Below are 26,280 nucleotides of genomic sequence, written 5' to 3'. Positions count from 1 at the left end.
TTTTTGTGTGATTTCAAACAGACTTTCCTTTTCTGCATATTCTAGACATTTAGCACATTCAACAACAGCAGAAACAGAGTCAGGTTTAGAATCACATACCTGTGAGGTTTGTCCTTCAACATGAGCCATGAAGGCTGTAAGAAAAGAGAAAGATCCGTCTTCAGAGAAAAATTGAGAAAGCTTCTCAGAAGTTCCAGCAGCTTTCTGGCAAAGAATAGACCTTCTCTTGCATAATGCTTCAGCATCAGCCAATAATTCATCAACCTCCAGATCTAAAGCATCACTTGATATATCCCCAGTATCCAGTGATTCACCATCAACACTTCCACTGTAACCCGAGCTATCTTCATCTTCTGAAGATTCACCAGCAGACACGGGTTCTTCAACCTTTTCAACTACTTTGGCATAACAAGTTGTGCCACCATTACCTCCATTACCTCCTTCTCCAAGCTGAACACTCCAGTTACAAATCTCATCAGCTTGAACAACTAATCCTCTGTGGGAATTAGAGTTTGAGGATCCAGAAGTATTTCCTCCCACGGGAACTAATTGTCTGTCAGAATTGTTCTGTTGTTGCTGAGGCTGTCTTTGATTCCTGAAAGGATTCTGATTGCCTTGCTTGGGTGGCTTCTGACATTCCCGTTTGAAATGACCCTTTTCACCACAGTTGAAGCAGGTGACAGCATTTTTATCAAAACCATACTTGGTGTTGTTATTGCTTTCCAAGCTGGTTCTCCCCGTTCTTTCCATAAACTCTTTAGCTCTACGGATAGCACTAGCAAGAGCCCACTTTATATCCATCATCTCAAACTCTTCTTTATCAACCTGCTGATAATCTTCGTTGGTTAGGTTGATATTTCCAATCTGACCCGCAACCAACCCACAGTAGGCGCTAACCAAGGTGTTCAACATCTCCATATGTTCCTTGGCTATCTCAACACTGACCTTTGAAAAATTGGAAGTATCCAATCTGACAGTGTTCGGATTGGAAGTAGCTTGAAAGCTTGAAGAACTTCCATAAAATCCCTGCTGTTGTGGTTGTTGCTGTTGAGCTCTGTTAGGATCCAGGAAAGGCGGTGGAGTGAATTGTTGAGCTGTCTGCTGTTGTTGTTGTTGAGATGAAGAATCTGGTCTTGAATACATCATTGTGTATGCTGAAGGATCAAATTGATTTGCTGTTGGAGGTCCGGTGTTGGAGATGAACGCTGTTTGAAGCTTAGCATGCTGAGAAGCTGGCTTTTCTCCAGTAATACCACCTGCAATCCCAAAATACATCTCGGGATTCTGAGGAGTGGTTGTTCTTTTCGCCTTGAGCTTTTCTTCAACATCTTTGTTTTCCAATTTCTGGATTAGCTCATAAATGGTAATTGTATCCAGAACACCGTTTTCCTTGAGAATCTCAAGATAACTGCTCCACTTTGCTGGTAAGGCATCAGCAAATCTCCTCACCATATCTTGTGGAGTGGCAGAGACTTTGAAGGCAAACATTTCACTCAACAGATGGTGATATCTTGTAGACAATTCTGATAGACCTTCATTCTCCATGCAGGTAAAACCTTCAAACTCTTTCTTTAGCAGCTCCTGCTTGATCTTTCTTGATTGAGCATTTCCTTCACACCTTAACGTGAGCATATCCCACAAACTTTTGGTAGTCGTACAGTAGACAAATTGGTGGTATATATCTCTGTGAAGAGCCTGCGTGAGAATCATAAATGCTTTCTTTTCCAATTCAAACTTCTTCTTATCTTCATCAGACAGTGTGCTGTAAGTTTCTGGATTTGATCCTGCAACTTCCAACTCATTTTCAAACGAAGTGAAGAAACACATCCATAAGTCTTGACCTTGCCCTTGAACGTAAGTTCTCAACCTTTCTTTCCACCATCCCCAATCATTGATGTGATTAAGCTTTGGCGGTTTCGTGCTTGTACCAGTTTCACTATCGTTCTGCATCATTGCTTGAATGCTGTTGCTTTGATTAGTGACCAATGCCCATTGATTTGCCGTTATCATTGCAGCTTGAGTTGGGGCAATAGCCTGCATCCATGCAGTTTTGTTGAACTCTGGCGCAGACTGCGTGGTTGATGATTGCGTAGATGATGACTGTGGAGTCAAAGTTGTCGTAGTCCACGCAGAAGGATCCCATTGACCATTTGTTCCCATTTTATAATTAATATATTAGGTGAAAATAAATTTAGAAAATTGATTTTCACAAACTATATTAAAACTTGAAAAATGACAACAGCCGAAGGATAAGGATCGAAAGACCTGAAATCACAAACTGTTAAATTCAAACAGATAAGACTCGAAAGATGGCCCGAAAGATAACACTGTTCGAAAGATCAACAGTATTCGAAAGACTACTGTTGAGTTTTCGAACAAAAACTTCGAAAGATTCCCCTACTCGAAGGATCCTTATCTTTCGAAGACAAACAGTAACTCGAATGATGGATCTTTCGAGAAGATTCCTTGACTCGAAAGATGGCACACTGACTTCGAAGGATTGTTCGAAGGATAGTTATCTTTCGAATCTCCTGAATCGAAAGATGATCTGTCGAGCTCGAAAGATATCTTTCGAACACACTCTGACACACTGACACAAGGTTGACTGAAAAGTGACAGGTTGATGTGGTTGGTGAAACACTTTTCGGCAGAAAGGATGTTCTGCACAAACTTTTCACCAACTTTCACCAACTTTGAAAATTTTGCCAAAAAGGGAAGCTTCTTATCCACACCTAGCAACCGGAATATGACCGGAATATTTGCCGGAAAATAGCAAACCTTTCAAGACAAAATTTTAAGTTACCCAATCCTTCCCACACAACACCCGGTTAGTTTAAAACACGTTTTTAAGGCTAGAAAGTCCAGAAACACACTAAAAACGGGAGTTAAACCAAGAAAACTTTTGTCCAAACACAAACCAAGGTCTTGCACAAACCCGGTTTAACAAGGAAAAGAGCCACGGCTCTGATACCACTTGTAGGTCCCTCGGAGGTTGAGGTTTAACCTATTCCTTGTTATGTTCAACACTCTAGCAAGTGCGGAATCCAAGCTAGAGTGCAACCGGAGTTTAGATGAAAGCAAAGATTACAAAGAGAAAGATAGACACGCAAGATATCAAAGTTTTCTCTTGTATTTCAGTGGACACGGTTACAGACCTTGACCAAACTGAAATACTCTCTATTACAGACCTGGGTTTCACACACAAAAGCTCTCTACTGTGAATACAAACTTTGGACAGAACTATGTGAAAGTGAAACCCTTCATGGATATATATACCCATACCAGATTCCCATGCACGAAGGATAGATATCCTGGTCGAAGGATCATCTGTCGACCAGAAAACCTATCGAAAGATCTCGAAGGATCTAGACATACCTCGAAGGATTGTATATCCTTCGAGGTCCATAAGGATCCTCCGAAACATCATCTTTCGAAGTCATCGAAGGATACTAAACATCCTTCGATGACATCCTTCGAGACATATCATCTTTCAACTACTAAGTGTTGAAGTTTGGCCAAGTCAAACCAGGAGGATGGTTGACTTGGTCAAACACATATTACAACACATTACAACACATAAACAACAAATACAAGACGTAAACACAACCGACAAAAGACATCGTTTTATACATTACAAAATATAGACAAAGTACAGACACAAAGTGCACCAACATATTGTTCACTATTTGATTTAATAAGTCAAGATTCGACTAAGAAACGTTTGGTAGTCGTTATAATGGAGGATTCCATAAACGAGCCAAACGGGTCGAATAATTGTGTAGTGAGTAGTGTTAATGTTGAAACTTAGCTTTTGGGGTTGATAATCACAAGAGCATGAAGCCATAAGATTGGTAACGAAATGCCGGTGATATAAAGCCACAGATGTTGGGTAAAACGCCTTAAGGTTACGATTGTAATGGAAGAAAAGTTGTGTAAATATAGTGGGCCGAATATTTAATTAGAGATTTTAGTGATTTAGCCTGTAAACCAAATTTTCGGTATAATAATTGTGGTAGGCACGTCGGTAATTTAAATACGGTCGTGTAGGAAAAAGAATCACTAAAAACGGACTTACGGATCATAAGTTATGGGAATTTTAAGTTGTGATTTGATAAAACATTGAGCTGGGTATGTGCAGCAACAGTTAAGCAACATTCTGTGAAAAAGGGGGCTAGGCGTCACGCGACGCCCCTAGGCATCACGCGACGCCCCCCAGCTCCGGAAAATTTTTATTTTTTGTTGTTTTGGCCCATGGGACTTGTTTATACCCATTCTAACATTATCAAAACTAACATTTGATGTGGTTTGACCTTAGGTGATATTGGGGACACTCCGGAGGGCGATCAAGCATGTTTGAAGAACCGAACACGAACTTTTAAAGCTTCCGCGAATATTTAAACATGTTTAAAACAACGTCTATGTAGTTAACACTTAAATATTTGTTTTGGGATTGGTAAACTAGTAGTACTTATCCATAATGTTATCTTGATGAATATTTTCCTTATGTTTGATTCCCAAATCAAAGTTTTGGGTTTTCAAATGCGTAGTTATGTTAAATTCATATAAAAACAAACGTAGTGTTACAAATTGACCCTATCAAAGTGAATATTTGTGTAACGTATGGTCTTGATCTATAAGTTGAGAAAATGGATGTTAGTTGTATGCCTCGAAGATCTTGTACTGTTGTATTCGCCTCTTCTCGGTGTTTTTGTTATTGTTTCATTTATTTTTCTTAGCTAATCCAATTTGCATTTAGTATACCTACGTACTTGTGTCCTTACATGTTCACGAGTTAGGAAAGCTTTATCAAATGAAGAAATGTGTATTTATTCATTATTGTTGTGGTTTACCATCGTCAGTGATATTCATATCTCAGTTGATGCTAAGATATTAATCACATAAAGTTGATGCTTAGATATTAATCATATTATGTCAGCAGTATCGTTTTAGTTTGATGATCCTTAGCGGCAAATCCAAAAATCCATGTGAGTGGCCGTAAAAACGAATCGAGTCGAGTCTACCCGATTAATATATTTAGTTTCAAATATTTAATAAAAAACTGAACTATAAAATAATGTTCATACGGTATTTATATCATATCGAGTTGTACAATTTATGAAAAATAACGAGTAACGTCATATACATTTTTAATTAATATTTTTGGTAAAAGAGTCTAAAAGACAACTTACATAGAGGCCTATAATAAAACTGGACCGCTTTTATATAAATGTGGGCTAACTATAAGCGGAGGCCTGTAATCAACCTTCAGTTATACAATAATCTCTACTTTATTTAAGCCCATATTGGTATGTTTTAACATTTTCATCAACTACTATGAAACATTCTTTATAACATTCTTAACCAGTTTACCCATTTTAGTTTGTCTTGTCAAGTTTATAACATTCCTTTAAATAAACAAGTTTATAAAGTTATCTTATGCTAAGTTTATAACATTCTTTCAAATAAACAAGTTTATAATATGTTATAAAAAATACAAGGCGTATTATGTCATTATTCAACTTATAAGGGTGTTAATTGTAACATTGAAGAAACTAAAACACACAGTTTAACCCTCTCACTCTTTTGCCGCTCACGCCGTCGTGCGACTGAACACCGTCGAGTCAAACTACCACTCAGTCACGACGGTCAACGGAAGCCACAACCGGCAACAATCGTACGGCTGCGATGGCGAAGATCATGTTAGGATGCGAGCCGGTCGTCGGATCATTAACTCCGTCCAAAAAGAGAGATTACAGAGTCACAAACAGGTTACAAGAAGGAAAACGTCCGATATACGCCGTCGTTTTCAACTTCATCGACTCTCGTTTTTACAACGTGTTCGCTACCGTTGGCGGTAATCGCGTAAGAAATTGTTGATTGATTTGTGTGTTTTTGTTGTTGATTTACGGTTGTTTGGTAAATTAGGGTTTGTGTTTGTTGAATTGTAGGAAAGTGATTAGGTTATTGAGAGTTTTGAGGTGGAAGAATAATGTGCTTGATTGTGTGAAAGTGAAATGTGATAGTTAAAATGGAAGAATGTTAATGATGTGAATGTTAGTTTTGTTTATAAGTGTTCAACATGATAATTTGTTATGACTATGTGTTTGCATAGGGTTTCTAGGTATAGAAATTATGAATTGCTTACATGTTCCTCAAAATTTATATAAGTTTAATGTTGAACATGCAATTGAAGTATCATTATCAGTATATATCAACATGTATATATATGTGTATGTGTATGTGTATGTGTGTGTATCAGTGTATGTATTATGTGCAAAGACTATTTAGGGTAAAGAAAACTTGAATCAACATGTGTATGTATATGTATATGTATATGTATATGTATATGTATATGTATATGTATATGTATATGTATATGTATATGTATATGTATATGTATATGTATATGTATATGTATATGTATATGTATATGTATATGTATATGTATATGTATATGTATGTCAATGTGTGTGTATCAGTGTATGTATTGTGCAAAGAATATATATAGGGAAAAAGAAAACTTGAGTAATCATTGCATAGCACCTCTGTATTAGAAGCTGTATTTCTTTTCTGGAAAAAGACGAGAAATTCAATAAATGATTGAATCCCTTTAATAATAACTTAAGTGATTGCTGAACAGAGTAAACCCTAAAAAGCATGCAAGTGAAACTGAAAATACATTTTGATAGATATGGTGCTGCTTTAGACTTGGGACATCTTCTTGCTGCATATATATTTTGTGCATAATGTCGACACTTGACAGTTTGATGTGAATATCAGTATGCTGCACGTATCAACATATTATGTCTTGTGGATTTTTTTGACTTTGTGTATGGTTAGGAAAAAAGAATTTAGATAACTTAGCAATCTCTATATTAGGAAAATATAGATTGCAGTTTGATTTGAATTATCAGTATGCTGCATGTATCAACATATTATGTCTTGTGGATTTGTTTGACTTTGTGTATGGTTAGGAAAAAAGAATTTAGATAACTTAGCAATCTCTATATTAGGAAAATATAGATTGTATTTCACTTGAGTAATTACTGAACAGATTAAACTACTCAATATCCTATAAAGCATGCAAGTGAAATGAAAAATGTATTTTGATAGAGTTGTTGCTGCTTTAAACTTGGGACATCATCTTGCTGTAAATATGTTTTGTGCATAATGTTGACAGTTTGATGCTTGGTTTTAAAATGCGAGAAGCGCACAAAAGCGACAAGGTCTAAAACTGAGGCGCGAATGGCCAAGCGCAAAAGCGCACGACTTTCCATACCGGGGCGCAAATAGTTATATATATTTTTTCATATATTTCTTATAGGTTTCTAACATCATTTACCCAATATTTAGAGACAAGTAAATTTTATATATGTTCTAATATGGAACTTGCATACATGTACAACTTGAAAAGCGTGTTCTACAACAACTTGCTGCACAAAAATATTGGAAATACATGACGAGCGCGCCTCAAGGGCAATTTTATGCTAAGAAATCGCGCCTCATGTGTGCTTTTTAAGAAACGTGCGCCTTATGATATCAGTATGCTGCATGTATCAACATATTATGTCTTGTGGATTTTAATAAATCTACTTATAGTTAGGAAATAAGAATTTAGGTGACTTAGCAATCTCTATATTAGGAAAATATAGATTGTATTTCACTTGAGTAATTACTGAACAGACTAAACTCTATAAAGCATGCAAGTGAACATGGAAAAAGATACATTTCTTGATAGATTTTCTCATTGCCCTAAAACTTGGGTAGATACATGGTGGATATTGTTCAGTTATTATAAAAGTATTATCTAATGAAGTTAATTTAGTTTAATGTGAAGTTTCTTGCTAATTTTATTGGGGAAGGTTAACGTACAATATTCCTTAACGTGCGATGGTACGATATAAAATTACGCATGTTATAAAACTCAAAACCCTAATCACGCATGAACAAAACCCTAATCACGCATGAAGAAAACCATAAATCACGCATGAACAAAAATCATAACCATGCGTGATTATGGTTTTTCTTCATGCATGATATGGTTTTTTTGTTCATGCGTGATTATGGTTTTTCTTCATGCGTGTAGGGCTGTAAACGAACCGAACGAACACGAACAAGGTCTTGTTCGTGTTCGTTCGTTAAGGAAATAAATGTGTTCACGAACGGTTCATGAACACTTACCGAACGAGATTTTATGTTCGTGTTCGTTCATTAAGGAAATGAGTGTGTTCGCGAACAGTTCACGAACACAAACGAACACAAATAAATTTGGCGAACGCGACGAAGGATAAAGATAGATGGCCCAGAGAGTAGCACTCGAACTTGAATCCCTTATTGTGGAACGGAGGTCGATTGTATTCGTGGATGTAAATAATGAGAAATGAAAGGGAAATGATGCATAAACAAGGTGAAAGTGGGTTTCCTAGTTTAATTGTTAGGGAAATAAAATAAATAAAAGCTTAATAATATAAAAAGTACAAATAAAATATAAGAAAGTACAAAGATCTTCAATTAAAACACAAACATACGAATATAAACGAACGCAAATCACCAAATGTTCACGAACACCTTACCGAACGTTCACGAACACAATCGAACGAACGAGACCTCTGTTCATGTTCGTTCATTTAACTAATCGAACGAAATTTCTTGTTCATGTTCGTTCGTTTATTAAACGAACGAACATAAACGAACTTCCCGCCGAACGGTTCACGAACTGTTCGCTGAACGTTCGGTTCGTTTACAGCCCTACATGCGTGATTATGGTTTCTTGTTCATGCGTGATTAGGGTTTCGAGTTTTATAACATGCGTAATTTCATATCGAATATTGTATTATACACTTTCACAATTTTATTATCATTGCAATACTATTCATTTTCTAGTTATTTGTATTTTTATCTTTTCACAATTTTATTATCATTGCAATACTATGCATTTTCTAGTTATTTGTATTTTTTTCTGTTTTTGCTGTTTGACTAAATGAAGATTTTTATAGGTTACTGTATACCAATGCCTCGAAGGTGGTGTTATTGCTGTACTTCAGTCCTATATTGACGATGATGTAAGATAAACATATTTTCTGTGAAGTCACAACTTGGGTTATTATGTGTGTTCGATTTTCTTAGTGGGAGAATTAGTTATAAATAAGAACATATATGAACAAAGTCTGTATATCCACGTACATCGTAGATCAGAAGGACGAGTCTTTCTATACTGTGAGTTGGGCTTGTGATGCTGACGGGACACCGTTGCTAGTAGCTGGAGGAATCAATGGTATAATTCGCGTCATTGATGCTGGCAATGAGAAGATACACAAGGTTAACTTCATATTTTTTTTCTATTTTTCTTTTGAATAACCTCAAGTTTAACTATTTTATAGCTCTTACCAACCTTTATTTATTGCAGAGTTTTGTTGGCCATGGGGACTCAGTAAACGAAATTAGAACACAAACCCTGCGACCTTCTCTAGTGCTATCTGCAAGTAAAGTAAGTCTCTTTTCAAATTTTATTATTTTGGGTGTCTTTTAATATACATTCGCTTTTTTTTTTTCGAAAATTTACGTGTTTGAGTTGAATAGGATGAATCTGTTCGCTTGTGGAATGTTCAAACTGGAATATGCATTTTGATATTTGCTGGAGCTGGTGGTCATCGCAATGAAGTATTGAGTGTGGTTAGTGTAAATTGCAATGTGACCTTTCAATAGCTCAGTCCTGTTTAGTTAGCACTTAAAAACCTTTCCTTTTTTTAACGTGTAAAATGCCATTTTCGTCCCTGAGGTTTGGCCAGCTTTGCATCTTTCGTGCAAAGGTATTTTTTTCCGCATTTGGATCCAAAAGGTTTAAAGTCAGGGGTATTTTTGTCTTTTTTGTTAACTTAAAGGGCAATTCGATCTTTTTCACTTTGTGTAAAAAGACCAAATTGCCTTTTAAGTTAAAAAAAGATGGCAATACTTCTGACTTAACGGAAAAATGGATACAGTTAATGAGCCGGATAAAAATGGCAAAACTGGCCAAACCTCAGGGACGAAAATGGTATTTTACTCATTTTTAGTTAATTAGTTCTTAGTACTAACAAAGGTAGAATTGGATTGATATTTTTTTTACTTTTTTTTCAGGATTTCCACCCTTCGGATATATATCGTATTGCCAGTTGTGGGATGGATAATACTGTAAAGATCTGGTCAATGAAAGGTACAATCTGTTGTTAGAAAATGGGCCGAGATTATTAAGTTGAAACAGACAGGGCCAAGGTCGACCCACATACATCTTTTGTCCATCTTTATAAACATTTAATGCGTAAATTATGATTTTCAGAAAATCAATATTACATAGTATTAATTAGGGGCGTGAATTTCTGACATGACCAGAAAACACGACACAAACCTAACATGTAATTCGCAGGGTTAAGTTTAGTCTAAATGGGTCGGGTCACTTTCAGGTTAAAGTTGACCCGCGGACCCGTTTCGCTAAACAGGTTGGGTTCGCGTCAAACCCGGCGAGCTGGTGGGTTGACCTGTTTAACCCATTTATGCTATATTCTAATTTTTTCAAAATATGTTTTTATGTCGTAAATTGGTTGGGTATTTTAGGCAATAATTATATTAATAGAGAAATTGACATAAGATTTTATAATTAAACTGTACTTGTTTTATATACATGTGTATTTTTTTTTTGTAAAATTTTATATTTGAAAATATAAATATGCGGAAAAAGATCGGATTAACAGTTTGGGTCAACCCGCTAATATTCGTGTCGTGTTCGGGTTCATGTGTTTGACATGATTTCGGGTTCGGGTCGTTTTCCGGTTCGTGTACAATTTTCGAGTTCGGTTCGAGTTGGACCCGCGAACACGACCCATTTAACACTGTTAGTAGTAATTTAAGTCTTTGAATAAAACAACATAATGTGCATACATTAACAATAGACTGTTGGCAACTTTGAACATGTTTGGCCTGTTTGAAACTTAACACAACCCAAATCAACGCATTCATAAATAGTTGCATCGAAATTGCCACGTCTAGTGATATTGTCTGTTCTACATCGTTCTCTGTTAAACATATGAAGACTGTTAAAATCATTCAGCTTGTTGCAGAGTTTTGGACATATGTTGAGAGATCTTTTACATGGGAGGGACTTCCTTCACAATTTCCTACAAAATACGTGCAGTTTCCGGTTAGAACCGCTTTTATCTCTATATGTAGTAATGCAGTTGGCTTTTTCTTTCTTTTCAAATGGGCATTTGTTCTTGTTCTAAATTGAACTCTTTAACTTATTTAGGTATTAATTGCTTCAATTCATACAAATTATGTCGACTGCAATAGGTGGCTTGGTGATTTCATACTATCTAAGGTGAATGACTCTCAAGACACTCTATTTCTTCACGTATTGCTACATTTACAACTTATCATAATTCATTTTATATTTTGGATTTTAGAGTGTAGACAACGAGTTCATATTGTGGGAGCCGAAGATGAAAGAGCAGTCTCCAGGAGAGGTTTGATATCTCTCTTTATAAGTATTAGAGTAAAGTACAATTTCAGTCCCGGGGGTTTACACCCAATTGACAACCACAGGGACTGGAATGGTCGTTTTTTTTCAAATGAGGGTTGTATGTGCGATTGGGTGTAAACCCCAAGGACTGAAATTGTACTTTACACTTAAGTTTTAAGTAGTTTGTTTTACAAAACCATACACATACATACATATACTTATGTATGCTATGTAGGGGTGAGCAGAAAACCAAAAAAACCGAACCGAAAAAAAAAAAAAAAAACCCTAACCGCACAAAAAACCGAACCGAAATTTACGGTTCGGTTATGATTGTGCAATATATGAAAACTAATTTCGGTTCGGTTACGATTTTGCATTTTATGAAAAGCGAAAAAAACCGAACCGAACTGAATAACCTAAAAAAATCTTTTCTTTAATGTTTGTTATATGTTGATTTAGGAATTATTAATTTTATTCTTGAATGTTAAGTATATATAATTAAAACATTAGCATGTATCTTTGAATTGATTTATCCTTTGCCTACAAGAAATAACAAAATTTAACATAAAAATTAAATGATATTCAAAGTATTATAAAAGAAAATGTGTTAATAAAAACTTTAAAGAAACATAAAAATAGATTAGAAGATTAGGTTTATGTGAACAATGTTAGTTAAAAAGATTAAGTATAATAACTTAAATGTAAACATCTAAGAAAGATTCTTAAATCCCGGATTATGCTTTATTTTTGAATTTTACGTAATTTTGTTCCAAAAACCGAAAAACCAAACGTTGCTAAAACCGAAATAACCAAAACCGAACGGTTTTCAATAACAGAAAACCAAACGGAATTGTGTACACCCCTGCTGTGTCCCCTTATTTAATAGTCAAATCTTGGTTTTAAAGTGCGCATAATGCGTGATGCGCCCGATGCGCTGATGAGAGCGTATCGCCACATCTGTTGCGTTGCGTTTACGTGATGCGAGAATATTGCGCCTATTTCGCATAATGCGTTCTGATGCACTCAACATTGTTTCTTATGTATTTTTTTCCTAATTTTATGAAATGGGTTGGGTTTTTTCAGTAATTAGTATCTTAGTATGCTTGATTTGGATCATTATGGTTCCTAAACACTTTTTGTGGCTCTAGAAACATTTTAGTATGCTTATAATTTGAACCAAAAAGCACAACTCTCACCTTCTTATGACATCATATGTTTTACTTTTAAGTATGTTTTATAAGTTAATATGTTTTATATGTTTTATTATGTTATTTGTTTTTCAGGGCACGGTGGATATTCTTCAGAAATATCCTGTACCTGATTGTGACATCTGGTTTATAAAGCTTTCCTGTGATTTCCATTACAATGCAGCAGCTATTGGTATGACACTTTGCTTACTGCATAAATGTATTGGTGGTATAAACTATAATCCAAATATAACTCTGGTTTATATGCCTGTATTATAAATTTCTAATTCTTGATCGTGTTTTTATAATGGTTAACAAACTGATATGTGAACAATAAAAAAAGCTGCATGGAGGTCACATGTATGCCACATCATAATGCAGAAAGAAAAACTGTGTTCGTAATATACGCATCCAAACGGTAGTTCATGTATCATTCTGGCAATTAAATTTGTATAGAGGTCACAAATATGCCACATCCTCATTACTTGTCAAATTTATCACATGTAGAAAAAAGCTGTGTTCGTAATACACACATCTGAAGAGTAGGTTTTTAGTATTAACCATGTTTAGTAGATCTAACAACAGAGAAAAATGTTGATACCAGGTAACAGAGAAGGAAAAATCTATGTATGGGAATTGCAGACTAGCCCGCCTTCTCTTATTGCAAGGTTTCATTACTTATACTCCATCTTTCATGATTTAACTTTTTCGTGAGAAGGCAATCTAACTGTTGCTTTGATCGCACACTTTGTTAGGTTATCTCATATTCAGTCCAAATCGCCAATCAGGCAAACTGCTATGTCATTTGATGGAAGGTACAGCTGTGTAACTTTTTTTCTATTGCATAAACGATACCCCCCCCCCCCCCTGAAGTTGCTTTAACTGAAAAATAAGGTCATTTATCGTAGTAATTTTGTTTTGTAATCGGATTTTAGGTGTTATTTATTTGTAAAAGATTAAAAACAAACAAGTGTTTGCGGTTATACCAGACATTATTATTTTAGATGTTGATTGCTTTTTTAAAATGTATGTTTCAGCACAATTCTGAGTTGCTGTGAAGATGGCACCATCTGGCGTTGGGATACTGTTGCAACCTCGTAGCTTGTTTTGTTGGTTTGAAACAAGTCATGTTGTGTACCATGTATAGTCCCTTCAGCAATTTCGTTTGTTTTCTGTGGTGATGATGAGGCATTTTAATTTGTTCTTTTTTAAACTATGATAGTAGGATGTATTCGTTTAGTGACTGGCCAACTTGATATCTGTTTGTCGGTGTTAAGCTTGCATAACGGGTTGATTTGTCATGACATGTTTAACACGATTATCGAACCCAAATATGCCACGTTTACTTAAAACATTATAACATACATGTAACATGTTTAATAAATAAGTGACACGTTTAACATGCTTAAGCCTTAAGCTTAACTAGCTCAATGGCATCAACGACATATGCTTGGCACCATTATAGAGAGTTTAGACGGTTTTAAGAACTACATACGTTAACATGTGGACGCAGTTAAAAGTTAGAAATGTAGTACAAGTTTATAAAGGTACGTAAAACAGGCTTTGTCAACCTCTTAATTTATTTAACACAAATACACAATTACTTAAGGAGGTTGAACTAGGGATGAGCAAATGGTATCAAATCCCGAAACCGAACCTGTATTGTACCGGTACCGAACTATTTTTGGTATCCACTTTTTGGTGTTTCCGGGATCAGTACTTTTACTTTACCGATTTTTACCTTTAAATATTGTACCATATCAGTATAGTACCAAGCATTTAGGTACATGTACCCAAATTTGACAATTTTGGACCGGGTACTGAGCTCATCCCTATGCTGAACCAGTTTACACACATTATAGATCAGCACATATAACTTTGGATCAAGCCATGTTGTGCTAGCAAGTCGTGTAACAAATTGGTGCTAGTGTTTTGCTTTCATCTAAAACCGAGTGTCAAGAAAATATAACTTTTACACAATTTAACAATGTTCTCGCAAAATTTCCTGACATGCCTACTTTGGCACTTACACTTGTAAATATGTGTATATATTCACTATATACATTAAAGAATACATAGAAAATATGAACCATATTATCATCAAACTGTATGACCATAACAAAAAAGCCAAAAATATTACAAATTATACCCGACTCTGCAACTCCGATAACAATTTCTGCATACTCTCCAGTTTCTGCGCAAGTTGTTCTACACTATCAAGGTGTTGTTTGGAAGATTCAGTTCTGCTTAATTCGGCAGCAAGGGCTGCGCAATTCGATTTTGAATCTAATAAAGCAGCTTCAAGTGAACTTAGTGTTGGATCGGGGGATGAAGCATGTCGGTTATCTGAAGCCAAAAGAGAAGAGGGAATCAAACCGACACTAGAACCGTTACTGTATCTGTGTGAGAAGATGTTGTCAAACCCTTCACTTCCTGCAAATTTTCAGTTGTATTGAGTTACAAGTACTTTTTAATCAAAAGAGTAAAAAGTACACGGATGGTCCTTGCAGTTGACCAAAATTTTGGATTTAGTCCCTAGTTTTTTAAAAGTACACGGATGGTCCCTGTGGTTTGCACTTTGTGACGTATTTAGTCTCTAACTTTTGCCAAAAGTACACGAATAGTCCCTGTGATTTGCACTTTGTAACGCAATTAGTCCCCAATATCTAGTGACTAAATGCGTTACAAAGTGCATACCACAGGGACCATCCGTGTACTTTTGGCAAAAGTTGGGGACTAAATGCGTTACAAAGTGCAACCTACTAGGACCATCCATGTACTTTAAAAAATCTGGGGACTAAATCCAAATTTTGGTTAATCACAGGGACCATCCCGTGTACTTTACTCTAATTTTGATTCAAGAAAATTTGTTTTTATATGTTACTTAAGTGAATATTTATATTACCGAGGTTGCTTAGCTGATCCATTGCCGTCTGACCAACCGATCCTTCTAACTTTAACACGCGCAAAACACCCGCAGTTATTCGCCCCATTGAATCTACTTCTGACTTACATAGTTGAGCAACATGTTGCAGTTCATCCTTCGTTACAATTGCCTCAACCTACACAGTAGCCATTATCAGTATATCTATACTTGCTTGTGCAAAATAGCAATCAAAACAAGTGGTGGCCATTCTGATCCATTTATAAGTAAACTACTGGGATACCACCCGCGCTCCGCGGCGGTTTCGAAACATAGATAAAAAATAAGCAAATCGCGAATGTAACGATAAAAAAACGTGTCACGACCGTATATTTGAAAGTCATGGAAAAGTTACGTCATATAAGAAAGCCAAGTTATCCGAACAAAATTTACACCAAGCCGTGCATTACCGCATGTTGGTTTAAACGTAGATAAATAAACATGTCACAATAGTGTATTTAGAGATGAGCGCCGATCAGTTTAAAAAACCAAACAGTTTAAAAAAACCGTTTTAAACAACCAGTCGGTTTAAAAACAACTTACAGAAATTAAGGTCGATACGTAGATAAGAATAATATAAAAAAAACGAAACCCATAAAAAATCACGTAACAAAAATTCGTTAAGAACTCAAAATGAAAACTTTATTAAAGTTCAGGAGTTGTGTAAAATGGCTAAAGAACAAGGAAGAAAAAAAATCTAATTTTGTTAAAGTTTAGGGGCAATGTTAAACTTATCAAAGATCAAGGGTTGTAAATGAAAATTAGGCACTAGAAAACAAAAAAAAAAAAACCCACTATTCATAAGCACTCATAAATGTTATCTTAGTAATAATAATAATGGGTCAATGTGGGTTGCATTTTATATATCAAAATAGGTTAAATGGGAATTTAAACTCTAAATAAAATCATTAAAGCAAGTTCGGATGTAATTACCGGATGTTTCACGGAAAACTTTAAGCTTTCCACTACCCATTTGATCGCCCCATTGGCACCATCATCTTCATTTAACACTATGTCAGCTTCGAGATCAACCCCACCATGTGACTCGACAGCTTGTGTGTGCCCGTTTGCGAGTGCGTTTCCTTTTTGCTTCTGGGGTTTCAATGTCTTCAAGCCTTCAACACCGACCTACAAGTATAGTAAATTAGTAATATCTTCACGTCATGTATGCAATAGCGAACAAATGAGTCTCAAAGGGTTGTTTTAATATTCTATAGCTTAATATACCTATTTAGCATTTATAAAACCTTTTTATCAAAGAGTAAAAGGCCATTTTCGTCCCTGCGGTTTGGCCAGTTTTGTGACTTTCGTCCCAAAGGTTTGTTTTTCGGCATCTGGATCCAAAAAGTTTAAAATCTTGCCATTTTCATCTGGCTCGTTAGCTCCATCCATTTTTCTCCATCAAGTCAGGGTTATTTCTATCCTTTTTGTTAACTTAAAGGGGATTTCGGTCTTTTTCAGGGGTATTCGGCCTTTTTACATAAAGTGAAAAAGACCGAATTGCCCTTTAAGTTAACAAAAAAGACGAAAATATCCTTGACTTAACGGAGAAAAATGGATGGAGGTAACGAGCCGGATGAAACTGGCAAGATTTTAAACCTTTTGGATCCAGATGCGGAAAAACAAACCTTTGGGACGAAAGTCACAAAACTGGCCAAACCGCAGGGACGAAAGTGACAATTTACTCTTTATCAAATATTCATGAATAAACAAAGCTAAATTGACTAATGAAGCATGTGCGCACCGTCACTGATTCAACAGGATACTTCAATGCTCCAGGCGATATCTTTTTACTATTAACCGAGTGTTTTTTGCTGCTGTTTGCTTTAACTTGAAAACTGTCAAAAGTCGTGTGCCAGCACCTCTCTTCTCTATAAGAATCTTCGGAATTGTCGAACCGCCATTTTTCTGCCACCTCAGCACCCTCCAACGCAAATAACCAGTCTCTCAGTTCTAACGATACATCCACATCATCCGGTGGGCCCAACTGCAAGTAACCACTATGCTTCTCTTCCTCCATTTTTTCACCTAAAAACAAAATATATGAAAAATATTGTAATGATTTCTCTGACATGTTAATTAGATGAATGTATCAAGATGGGTGGGTCGTGTAACGGGTTGGGTCAGCCCTTTTGTTCATTTTTAAAAGGGTAAAATGCCATTTTCGTCCCTGAGGTTTGGCCAGTTTTGTGACTTTCATCCAAAGGTTTGTTTTTTCGCATCTGAATCCAAAAGGTTCAAAATCTTGCCATTTTCATCCGGCTCATTAACTCCATCCATTTTTCTGCGTTAAATCAGGGGTATTTTCGTCTTTTCTGTTAACTTAAAGGGCAACTCAGTCTTTTTCACTTTATGTCCAAGCATTTAGCATAATGTACTTAAAGTGTAGAAGACCGAATTGCCTTTTAAGTTAACAGAAAAGATGAAAATACCCCTGACTTAACAAAGAAAAATGGATGGAGTTAACGAGCCGGATGAAAATGCATAAAGTGAAAAAGACCGAATTGCCCATTTAAGTTAACAAAAAGACGGAAATACCCCTGACTTAACAGAGAAAAACGGATAGAGTTAATGAGCCGGGTGAAAACGGCAAGAAACCTTTTGGATCCAGATGCGAAAAAAACAAACCTTTGGACGAAAGTCGCAAAACTGGCCAAACCTCAGGGACAAAAAATGTAATTTTACTCTTTTTAAATTTATAATTTCATTATGACAATAATAATCCAGATCGTTGGCTGACTTCAACCCGTTTGACCCTTTTTCCTTTTAGCTACAACTTTAACAGACCATATTGAGATAAACACAATTCAAATAAGTCCATTTAAACAAATCGACCCATTTGTAAATCAATGGGTAAAAGCTTACTTTTACTCTCTAGCAGAGGTGATGCTTTAAAAAGCTTTGAAAACGGGCCAGATGATAAATGCTCCAAACCCTTAGAAAGCCCAACCCCTGGCCCACCATCCGGACCTAGAATTCCGAACCGGTGGAGCAAAGCTTCAGCATAGTTCATTCCACCAGCAAGACGTACACCTGCTATACACGCCGACACACTTAAACTATGACACTCCGTATCCCGTGCGTTATACGGAATAACATGTACCATACGTAAATCCAAAAACGGAAAATCCCTTCCATTTTGCACCCAAAATACAGCTCTCAGTTTATGATAGTCATTCGGCATTACACCATTTGCATTTATCGAATTTTCCTCAGTTTCCGTACAATCCACCTGGACCCGGTCCCACCTTAAAGTTGATGAAATAGCCATGGCCCCACCCAACGTCCTATGAGTAACTTCCATGAACAAATCATCACCAATAAACTGAACTAACGGCATTCCCTGAATATCCAAAGACGAAGATTCTAGAAACGTTAACATTAGGTCCTTAACCGATAAGCTAACAGCAGTATCACCAGGAACTTTTTCGATCAAACTTCCATCGGATAACTCACGTTTCACCGATTTTTTTCGTTTATCTTTTCCCACCTTGGCCAGTTTCTCGCTGACCGTTCCAAAATACGTATAAAGATCCAACACAAAGAATAACTGTTCAACTGAGGTGTTGGAAAGATATTGTTCACACGCAACTCCGACCCTAACAACGCCTCCTGGCGGAGGAACATCGGTTAACGGGCTTCCGTCTGCCGTTACCATCGCTACCTGAACGCAAACGTCTTTCATCTCTACACATCTCCAAAACTCTGAACAGTGTGAACGCGACCCGTTAACTTTTTTCGAGTTATTGTTATTATGTGTTTCTAGAGACATGTTTATAAGAGAAGCGCCAGCTGTCCACTTCCTTTGGCTGGAGTCAATGGGCTGGCCTTTCCATAGACAGAAACACGCCGGATCTTTATCAAGATTGAGTAGTTTGAGGCGTAGGGACGGCGAGTCTTGAAAGTATAGGTTCTCAATATGAAGCCGTGCTCCGGTGAAGGAGCTCTCGTTTACGAGTGGAACGGTGATGTCTAATCCTTTGACTTTGAATTCGAGTGAGCTGATAGAGAAGTCCGGTGAAATGTCACCGTGATTGACCAAAATTCCATCGGCTAGTAAGGATGATATTCTTAGACATGATTCTTCTTGAAGATGTATCTGAAAATGAACGGTGGCATTTCGGTAAATAATGATGTTGAATGTTTTTATTTGAGGTGGCATGTTTAGCGTGTCATTTTCAAGTGCGAGGCAAAACGAGTTGCGTCAGTTTGGGCTGACCTGAAAACACTTTTTCTCCATTTTCGTAAAATATTTTATGATTGGTAGTGTTAATTACAAAAACAAAATTATTGGAGTAAGGGAAATTGGCCTGTAATAATCCCACCTAGACTTTATTGGCCATTAATAATCCCACCTCAGAACATTCCCCCCACCAGTCCCACGTTTCACCTATTTTTCCTACAATGGTCCCCCGTTAAAAAAACTTAACGGAGTTAAGTTTTTTTTCCAAATTACAAACAGATTTTTTAGGGCTTTTGATTAGAACGACGATACGAGTCCATTGATGTAAAAGTTGCCTCGAAACGGTGTTCCAAACGATGAAAACGACACTTCAATTCGGATGTTTATATTTCCAATTAACCAAAATCAAGTCACTTGGAGCACCATTTCGAAGTAAGTTTTACATCAATGGACTCGTATCATCGTTCTGATCAAAAGCCCAAAAAATCTATTTGTAATTTGGAAAAAAGCTTAACTCCGTTAAGTTTCTTTAACGGGGGACCATTGTAGGAAAAATAGGTGAAAGGTGGGAGGAATATTCTGAGGTAGGATTATTAATGGCCAATAAGGTCTAAGTGGGATTACTACATGCCAATTCCCCTTGGAGTAAAAACAAGAGTAAATGCCATTTTCGTCCATGAGGTTTGGCCAGTTTTGTCCAAAAATTTGTTTTTCCGCATCTGGATCCAAAAGGTTTGAAATCTTGCCCTTTTCATCTAGCTCATTAACTCCATCCATTTTTCTCTGTCAAGTCAGGGGTATTTCCGTCATCCTTGTTAACTTAAAGGGCAATTCAGTCTTTTCAAGGGTATTCGGTCTTTATACATAAAGTGAAAAGGACCGAATTGCCCTTTAAGTTAAAAAAGATGACAGCAATACCCCTGACTTAACGGAGAAAACGGATGGAGTTAACGAGCCAGATGAACATGGCAAGATTTCAAACCTTTTGGATTCAGATGCAGAAAAACAAACCTTTGGAAGAAAGTCGCAAAAGTGGCCAAACCTCAAAAGGACGAAAACGGCATTTTACTCTAAAAACAACTTAAAAGGTAGTATGCGTAAAAAATAGACTCTGGGCGAATTTCAACCTGTTTTGACCCTTACACTCATTTGAGATAAAACAAGGCCCAGATTGACCCATCCATAACTAGATAACTCAAAATTGTCATCTTTAACTTTTACATAACAATATATAATACAGTACCATAAGAGGCTGGCAGTCGATGACAGTTTGTGAAGAGAAGGATGGAGGGGTAGGTGCAGGAATAAACTGAAGACTATGGAGAGATATGAGTGGAGCATGATCATTTAATCTCCATTGTTGATCCCCTAAAGGATATATCGGTGGACAAAAATTCTTGCCTGAAAAAGATCATAAATTGAATAAATAATTAATATTTTAATAAGCTATGAATGTCATGCATATTTAATTATTTATAGCTAATACATTTGGAATCATATTATACCAAAATCTGGAACGTGAAGCGGTTCCTCTGCAGCATCCTGCATTGATGGTTGCACTAACGCACATGGTGGGCTAGAGAATGTATCCCTGAATTTTATAAATGTTAAATCCAATTATAAAGCTGTAATTTTCACAAGAATATAAAAATAATTATTGGAAAACAAAGCATAGAACACACACACACAGAGGAGGGTTCAAGATAAATTCACAAAGAATGCGAGAACCGTTTAACACCCTCAGATTGTTTGATCAATGGTTAATCAATAACAGCATCTAACATTTTAAGAAGATTAAACAAATGAGCTAAAGAGAGTAAGTGAATTCAGCATACCGCAAAAACAGACCACCTATCATCACTCGAGTTAAGCATCTGGTGATTTCTCCATCAGAAAGACTTGCCTGCAAAGGCCAAACCGAATCATCATTTGGATCTAGAAGAAAAGACTTATTGCCGCTTATACAATTATAAACAGACAGCAATACATAGAGTCTTTTTAGTGTCACAGAAACCTACCCGAGAAAAGAAAAGTGACTGCATCAAAAGTTCTAACCGGAAATCTGCAAGTACAACTAGAACCATTAGCAGCAATTGATTATTATATACGCTTGTGCGATATGATAATATTGTTACTAACCAGTATCCTTAATGCAAAAGAATATATGGTCCACCATAATAGAGACCAGTGTACGCCCCGCAGCTTCTGCTGATCGCTGCCAGAAGAGTGAGTTGCTTATAGCCCCGGCAGATATAATAGTGCTTCATAACTTTTTTAAAACTAAGTGACCGTAAACAAAAAAAAAATAATAATAATAATAAATATACCTCTTGAGCATGTGGATTCACATCTCCTCTATTTAGACAGACATACAGTCCCGTAAAGAAGCGAAGAAGAGCTCGTAATCCTGCTCAGTGCTCACATTAAGTTATCGTAATACAAAAGGTTCAAAACACAGTAACTGATTAAGTTTCAAGAAATCCTATACTGACCCGGTTCACTCAAAGCTGGGCACACTGCTTCGGTAATATGTAACTGGAGTTCCAAACCCAGGGGACTATTAAGCTCTGTTCTTTGTATGGTAATCTGATTATAGAATCATTAGGATAATTATTAGCTACACGGAAGTTGCCAGATAACTAACTAAGAGGATTAAGTTTGTATTACGTAAGCTTCTCCAGATATTCCTTCAAGAAACCGCTCCCCACCAAAAAATACGCGCTTAGCACCGTCATCGTCCTTAAATGCACCTTCGGAAAATGCTGCAAACATATCGGGGTGCGGCAGGAGGTCGATGGATAGATGCTCCCATTCAAGTTTCTGGTGACCAAAACGGAAGTATTATCTGTAACATGTAAGTGACGTAGCATACGAAAAACATTAAAGAGTAAAATGCTATCTTCGTCCCTGAGGTTTGGCCAGTTTTGCGACTTTCGTCCAAAGGTTTGTTTTTCCACATCTGGATCCAAAAGATTTGAAATCTTGCCATTTTCATTCGGCTCGTTAACCCCATCCATTTTTCTCCATTAAGTCAGTCAGGGGTATTTCCGTCTTTTTTGTTAACTTTAAGGGCAATTCAGTCTTTTTCACTTTATGTACAAGCATTTAGCATAATGCTAAATGTAACCTGGCTAAACTGAAAAAAAAAAAACGAATTGCCCTCTAAGTTAACAAAAAAGACGAGAATACCCCTGAATTAACAGAGAAAATGGATGGAGTTAATAAGCTTGATGAAAATGGCAAGATTTTAAACCTTTTGGATCTAGATGCGGAAAAACAAACCTTTGGATGGAAGTTGCAAAACTGGCCAAACCTCAGGGACAAAAATGGAATTTTACTCAACATTAAAATTAAAACAAAGGTAACACCGTAACAACGGAAATTTACTTTAAACACGTAGATAAACTTCTTGTCATTTGAGAAGTCCCTCGCTTCCTTAAGGTTTACAACCTGCAGCAAGTGACATCCAGTTAGCAATGTTAATAAAATAAAAATATAAAATCACGAAAACTATGTAAAGGTTTATAAGGTAACCTGCCAGTTCTCATTTGTGGTATAAAGCAAGAGATTGCGAATAGTAATAGACGCCATTGGTGATGCCCTGTCAGCAAGAACACATGAATTCATGATGATTTGTTAGAGCCTAGAGGGTGTTTGGGATTGTGTTTTGGTGGAGATTATCTGATTATAGCGTTCGTAAATCGCAAATAGTTGGAAACTAGTGTTTGGCAAACCATCTTAAAAGTAATCCTTTGCGTTTTCTTAGAGAAATGCCAATGCAAGCCCAAATACAAGCTTTAATATACACCGTCAGATTAGTGTACACAAATGATGTAAGCATGTACCAAGGGTCAAGATTGACGAACCGGGAAGTAAGTCAGTAACTAAAACGTGAATAAGTTATATGCACCAACAACTTACCAAGTTGCTCCTCCACGACGTCTAGCACCCCCGTGAGTCTCAAGTAAAAGATTAACAGTCCGTACCTCCAATGTCATTCCATCTGCAATCTGATCAAATTAAAACTTCAGTGGCGGAATCCATAAAGGTCTTTAAAAAATAGTTAAAAGTTACTATTAACGCAACTATCATCAAAATCATAAACCATGGTCCATAAATGTTATATGCCTAGTTTTAATCATGTAATATCAGTAGAAAACGATAAAGAATGTGTGATAACTTCGACATTGTAGTAATAACATACAAAGGCATACGTACAACTCACTACCAACTAGAAGAAAGTAGCATCCTACAAGATGAGCTCTGCAAGCTAACCACCCACAAATATAACCAAAACATCCTTTAGTATTTAGAAATTTGAAGTGTAAGCTAAGCAGTCAATAGCGGTGCTATAGCGGTTAGCGGACCTCAGGGTGTGTAGTGGTCCAAATAGCGGTGGCCTATAGCGGTTCCGCTATTAGCGGCGCTAAATACCGTTAAATACCGCTATTTGGAAACCTATATAGCGGTTATAGCAGTAATAGAGTAGAATGAGGCAACACAGTAACGCAGGTAGGTGTTTGATTGTGTTAATTCTTAAATTATGTTAGATTTGCAACAGGTTTTTGATAATGGAATAATATTACTATGAATTTTGATATTACTATTAATATTTTTCAAAGATATATTTATATAGATATAAAAATACATAAATTATGCATGGTATAAAAATTACCGCTATATCACCGCTACACCACCGCTATAACCAATATATCATATAGCGGACCTTGACCGCTATTCGATTTTGGACCGCTATAACTGCATAGAGTGTAAGTTTCATGTAATAGTGGTTGTAAGTTCTTATCAACAGATTTTCAAAATAGTAACATTTTCTACATACATTTATGCAGCTCCAAAACATTATTTAATTTCACTTGCAATCAATTATCTTTCTCTAATGAAACTACTATTCTAACACTTTAACGGCTCCACTTAGCTGGCGTAGACTGAAAAAAATAAATTAAACAGTCATGTTGCTCCATTGAGGTGACATGCTGTCCAATATATATATATTTTTTTGCTGCATTAATTTCAGTACTATATGGTTAATCTCCTCCCCCTATTCAGTATCCACCTTGTATGCAAGCCTTTGCTTGAGATCATGCTTATAGTGTGTATAACACTACACTTAAGAAGACAGTCCGAAGAAAACAAAACAACTGACCAGCAACCCCATAGAAAGAGACTAACCTTGTCAGCAAACCCATACCCACTGCCTTTTGCGGGACTTGATGGCGTTTGAGCACTTCAAGAAACATACACGGAGAAGAGTAAATTAGGATATAGTGCTGATCCATTTACTCTTAAAATCATATATTCATATCAAACTAACCGTTACCTGTCAGCACTCCCGTACGCATCCAAATCATCATTTTCCTCCAACACCAAATCAAGCTTATCAATTTGCACAACAATCGGCTCGACTTGCACATTGCTAAAATACGGAAGCTTAAAAACACACCAACCATACTTCAATCAGATACATGAATGCGCGCATATAGAAACAAAATCTAGCAACCTATACATATAACTCTAAACAACAAACAACAAGAGGCCACGTACTATAATCTCTAACTTCCCAACTTTAGCAGTCGTCACATTCAACGCAGGCGGCAATCCGAGACTCGCGTGCAAAGCATCACCGTTTATATCTATCAAAATCAAATCCACCACTCAAAACAGTTAATTCACACACAATTTTGCATCTAAAGCATCAAAACTAGAAAACAGAACACCGAATCAATGAATCAAAGCCCTAAAACTACCAATAAAATACAGAATTACCGGATCTAAGCATAAAAAGTAGAAAAGAATCAACAAAAGTTTTGCACATTTGCGTTGAAATGAAGCAAGTAAGTACCTAAATTGGAGAGCTGAACGGTGCGTCCTTGTAGTTTAAACTGATCTCTGGTGAATGATTTGAGCCAGTATTTGAGAGTGTACTCCAGCGCTCTTGCTAGAATTGATTCCATAATAATAATATTGTGGAGAAAAGGTGCCGGAGGTGGCCGTGGACGCCACCGGAGGTGCAGAGCGTGACTGGTGGATCTCCGGCGGTGTGAGGATCAAACGGATCTCAATGATTTGAGAATGAGAATGAGAATGAATGAGGGTTTAATGGTTGGGAATGGGATCTTGGGTAAGTCGTCAGCAGCTGGTTTTGGGTTTTTTGACTGCTGGGAAATGATCTGTCTGCGTCTTTGTAAAGTAAAAGTTGTTCCTTTTTTTTTTCTTTTTTTTATTGTTCCTTTTATAACTGCTTTTCCTTTTTCTTGTAATGTATAATATAATATATGCTACATAGATCTTTTGCGTGATTCCAGTAGGAAAATGTATACTCTCTTCCATAATACAAATGGTGTTTTCGTTAATTTTATTAAGGATTAACCAAATGTTAAACAAATAGTTTGTGAATTATTTGATGGTAAGTTTGTTTGTGTTCGTTCGTTTAGTTAAATGAATGAATATGAACAAAAACCAGATTCATTCATTTATG

General features: G+C 36.5%; 2 protein-coding genes across 3 annotated transcripts; one reads left to right on the top strand and one right to left on the bottom strand.

The window, feature by feature from the left end:
* The first annotated feature begins 5,558 nt into the window (after positions 1-5,558).
* Positions 5,559-13,979, top strand: LOC110889965 (polycomb group protein FIE1). Its single transcript, XM_022137534.2, has 13 exons — positions 5,559-5,862; positions 8,997-9,062; positions 9,196-9,318; positions 9,407-9,487; positions 9,580-9,672; positions 10,117-10,192; positions 11,094-11,173; positions 11,279-11,350; positions 11,436-11,495; positions 12,775-12,871; positions 13,283-13,346; positions 13,434-13,493; positions 13,716-13,979. Exons 1-13 carry the CDS (start codon positions 5,686-5,688, stop codon positions 13,777-13,779), a joined length of 1,113 nt encoding a protein of 370 aa, XP_021993226.1. The 5' UTR covers positions 5,559-5,685; the 3' UTR covers positions 13,780-13,979.
* Positions 13,980-14,624: 645 nt separating this feature from the next.
* Positions 14,625-25,963, bottom strand: LOC110889966. Of its 2 annotated transcripts, XM_022137535.2 has the most exons (20): positions 25,645-25,963; positions 25,347-25,435; positions 25,123-25,232; positions 24,975-25,029; positions 23,706-23,794; positions 23,319-23,385; positions 23,172-23,234; positions 22,452-22,604; positions 22,277-22,370; positions 22,112-22,191; positions 21,924-21,999; positions 21,803-21,846; positions 21,620-21,687; positions 21,290-21,375; positions 21,028-21,185; positions 18,467-19,700; positions 17,346-17,629; positions 16,535-16,729; positions 15,584-15,740; positions 14,625-15,111 (listed from the first exon to the last, which is right to left on the bottom strand). In XM_022137535.2, exons 1-20 carry the CDS (start codon positions 25,754-25,756, stop codon positions 14,822-14,824), a joined length of 3,504 nt encoding a protein of 1,167 aa, XP_021993227.1. In that variant the 5' UTR covers positions 25,757-25,963; the 3' UTR covers positions 14,625-14,821. The 2 variants fall into 2 exon arrangements, with proteins under 2 accessions (XP_021993227.1, XP_021993228.1); XM_022137536.2 differs by lacking the exons at positions 25,123-25,232; positions 25,347-25,435; positions 25,645-25,963 and adding an exon at positions 24,003-24,054 and having other exon boundaries at positions 24,975-24,999.
* Between the last annotated feature and the right edge of the window lie 317 nt (positions 25,964-26,280).

Source organism: Helianthus annuus, chromosome 11 (genome assembly GCF_002127325.2).
Source record: "Helianthus annuus cultivar XRQ/B chromosome 11, HanXRQr2.0-SUNRISE, whole genome shotgun sequence".
In the NCBI taxonomy this organism is placed as follows: domain Eukaryota; kingdom Viridiplantae; phylum Streptophyta; class Magnoliopsida; order Asterales; family Asteraceae; genus Helianthus; species Helianthus annuus.
The sequence above is the reverse complement of the archived record's forward strand: the minus strand, read 5'-3'. Positions and strand labels throughout refer to the sequence as shown.

Bases quoted from the DNA above. Each gene is read 5' to 3' on its own strand.
- LOC110889965 (XM_022137534.2), top strand. From the start codon at position 5,686: ATGGCGAAGATCATGTTAGGATGCGAGCCGGTCGTCGGATCATTAACT. The intron at 9,673-10,116 runs GTTAGTGTAAAT...CTTTTTTTTCAG, and splicing joins GCAATGAAGTATTGAGTGTG to GATTTCCACCCTTCGGATAT. The intron at 12,872-13,282 runs GTATGACACTTT...TGTTGATACCAG, and splicing joins TTACAATGCAGCAGCTATTG to GTAACAGAGAAGGAAAAATC.
- LOC110889966 (XM_022137535.2), bottom strand. From the start codon at position 25,756: ATGGAATCAATTCTAGCAAGAGCGCTGGAGTACACTCTCAAATACTGG. The intron at 21,847-21,923 runs GTTAGTAACAAT...TTGTACTTGCAG, and splicing joins CTTTTGCATTAAGGATACTG to ATTTCCGGTTAGAACTTTTG. The intron at 19,701-21,027 runs GTACTGTATTAT...GTTCATTTTCAG, and splicing joins TCGACTGCCAGCCTCTTATG to ATACATCTTCAAGAAGAATC.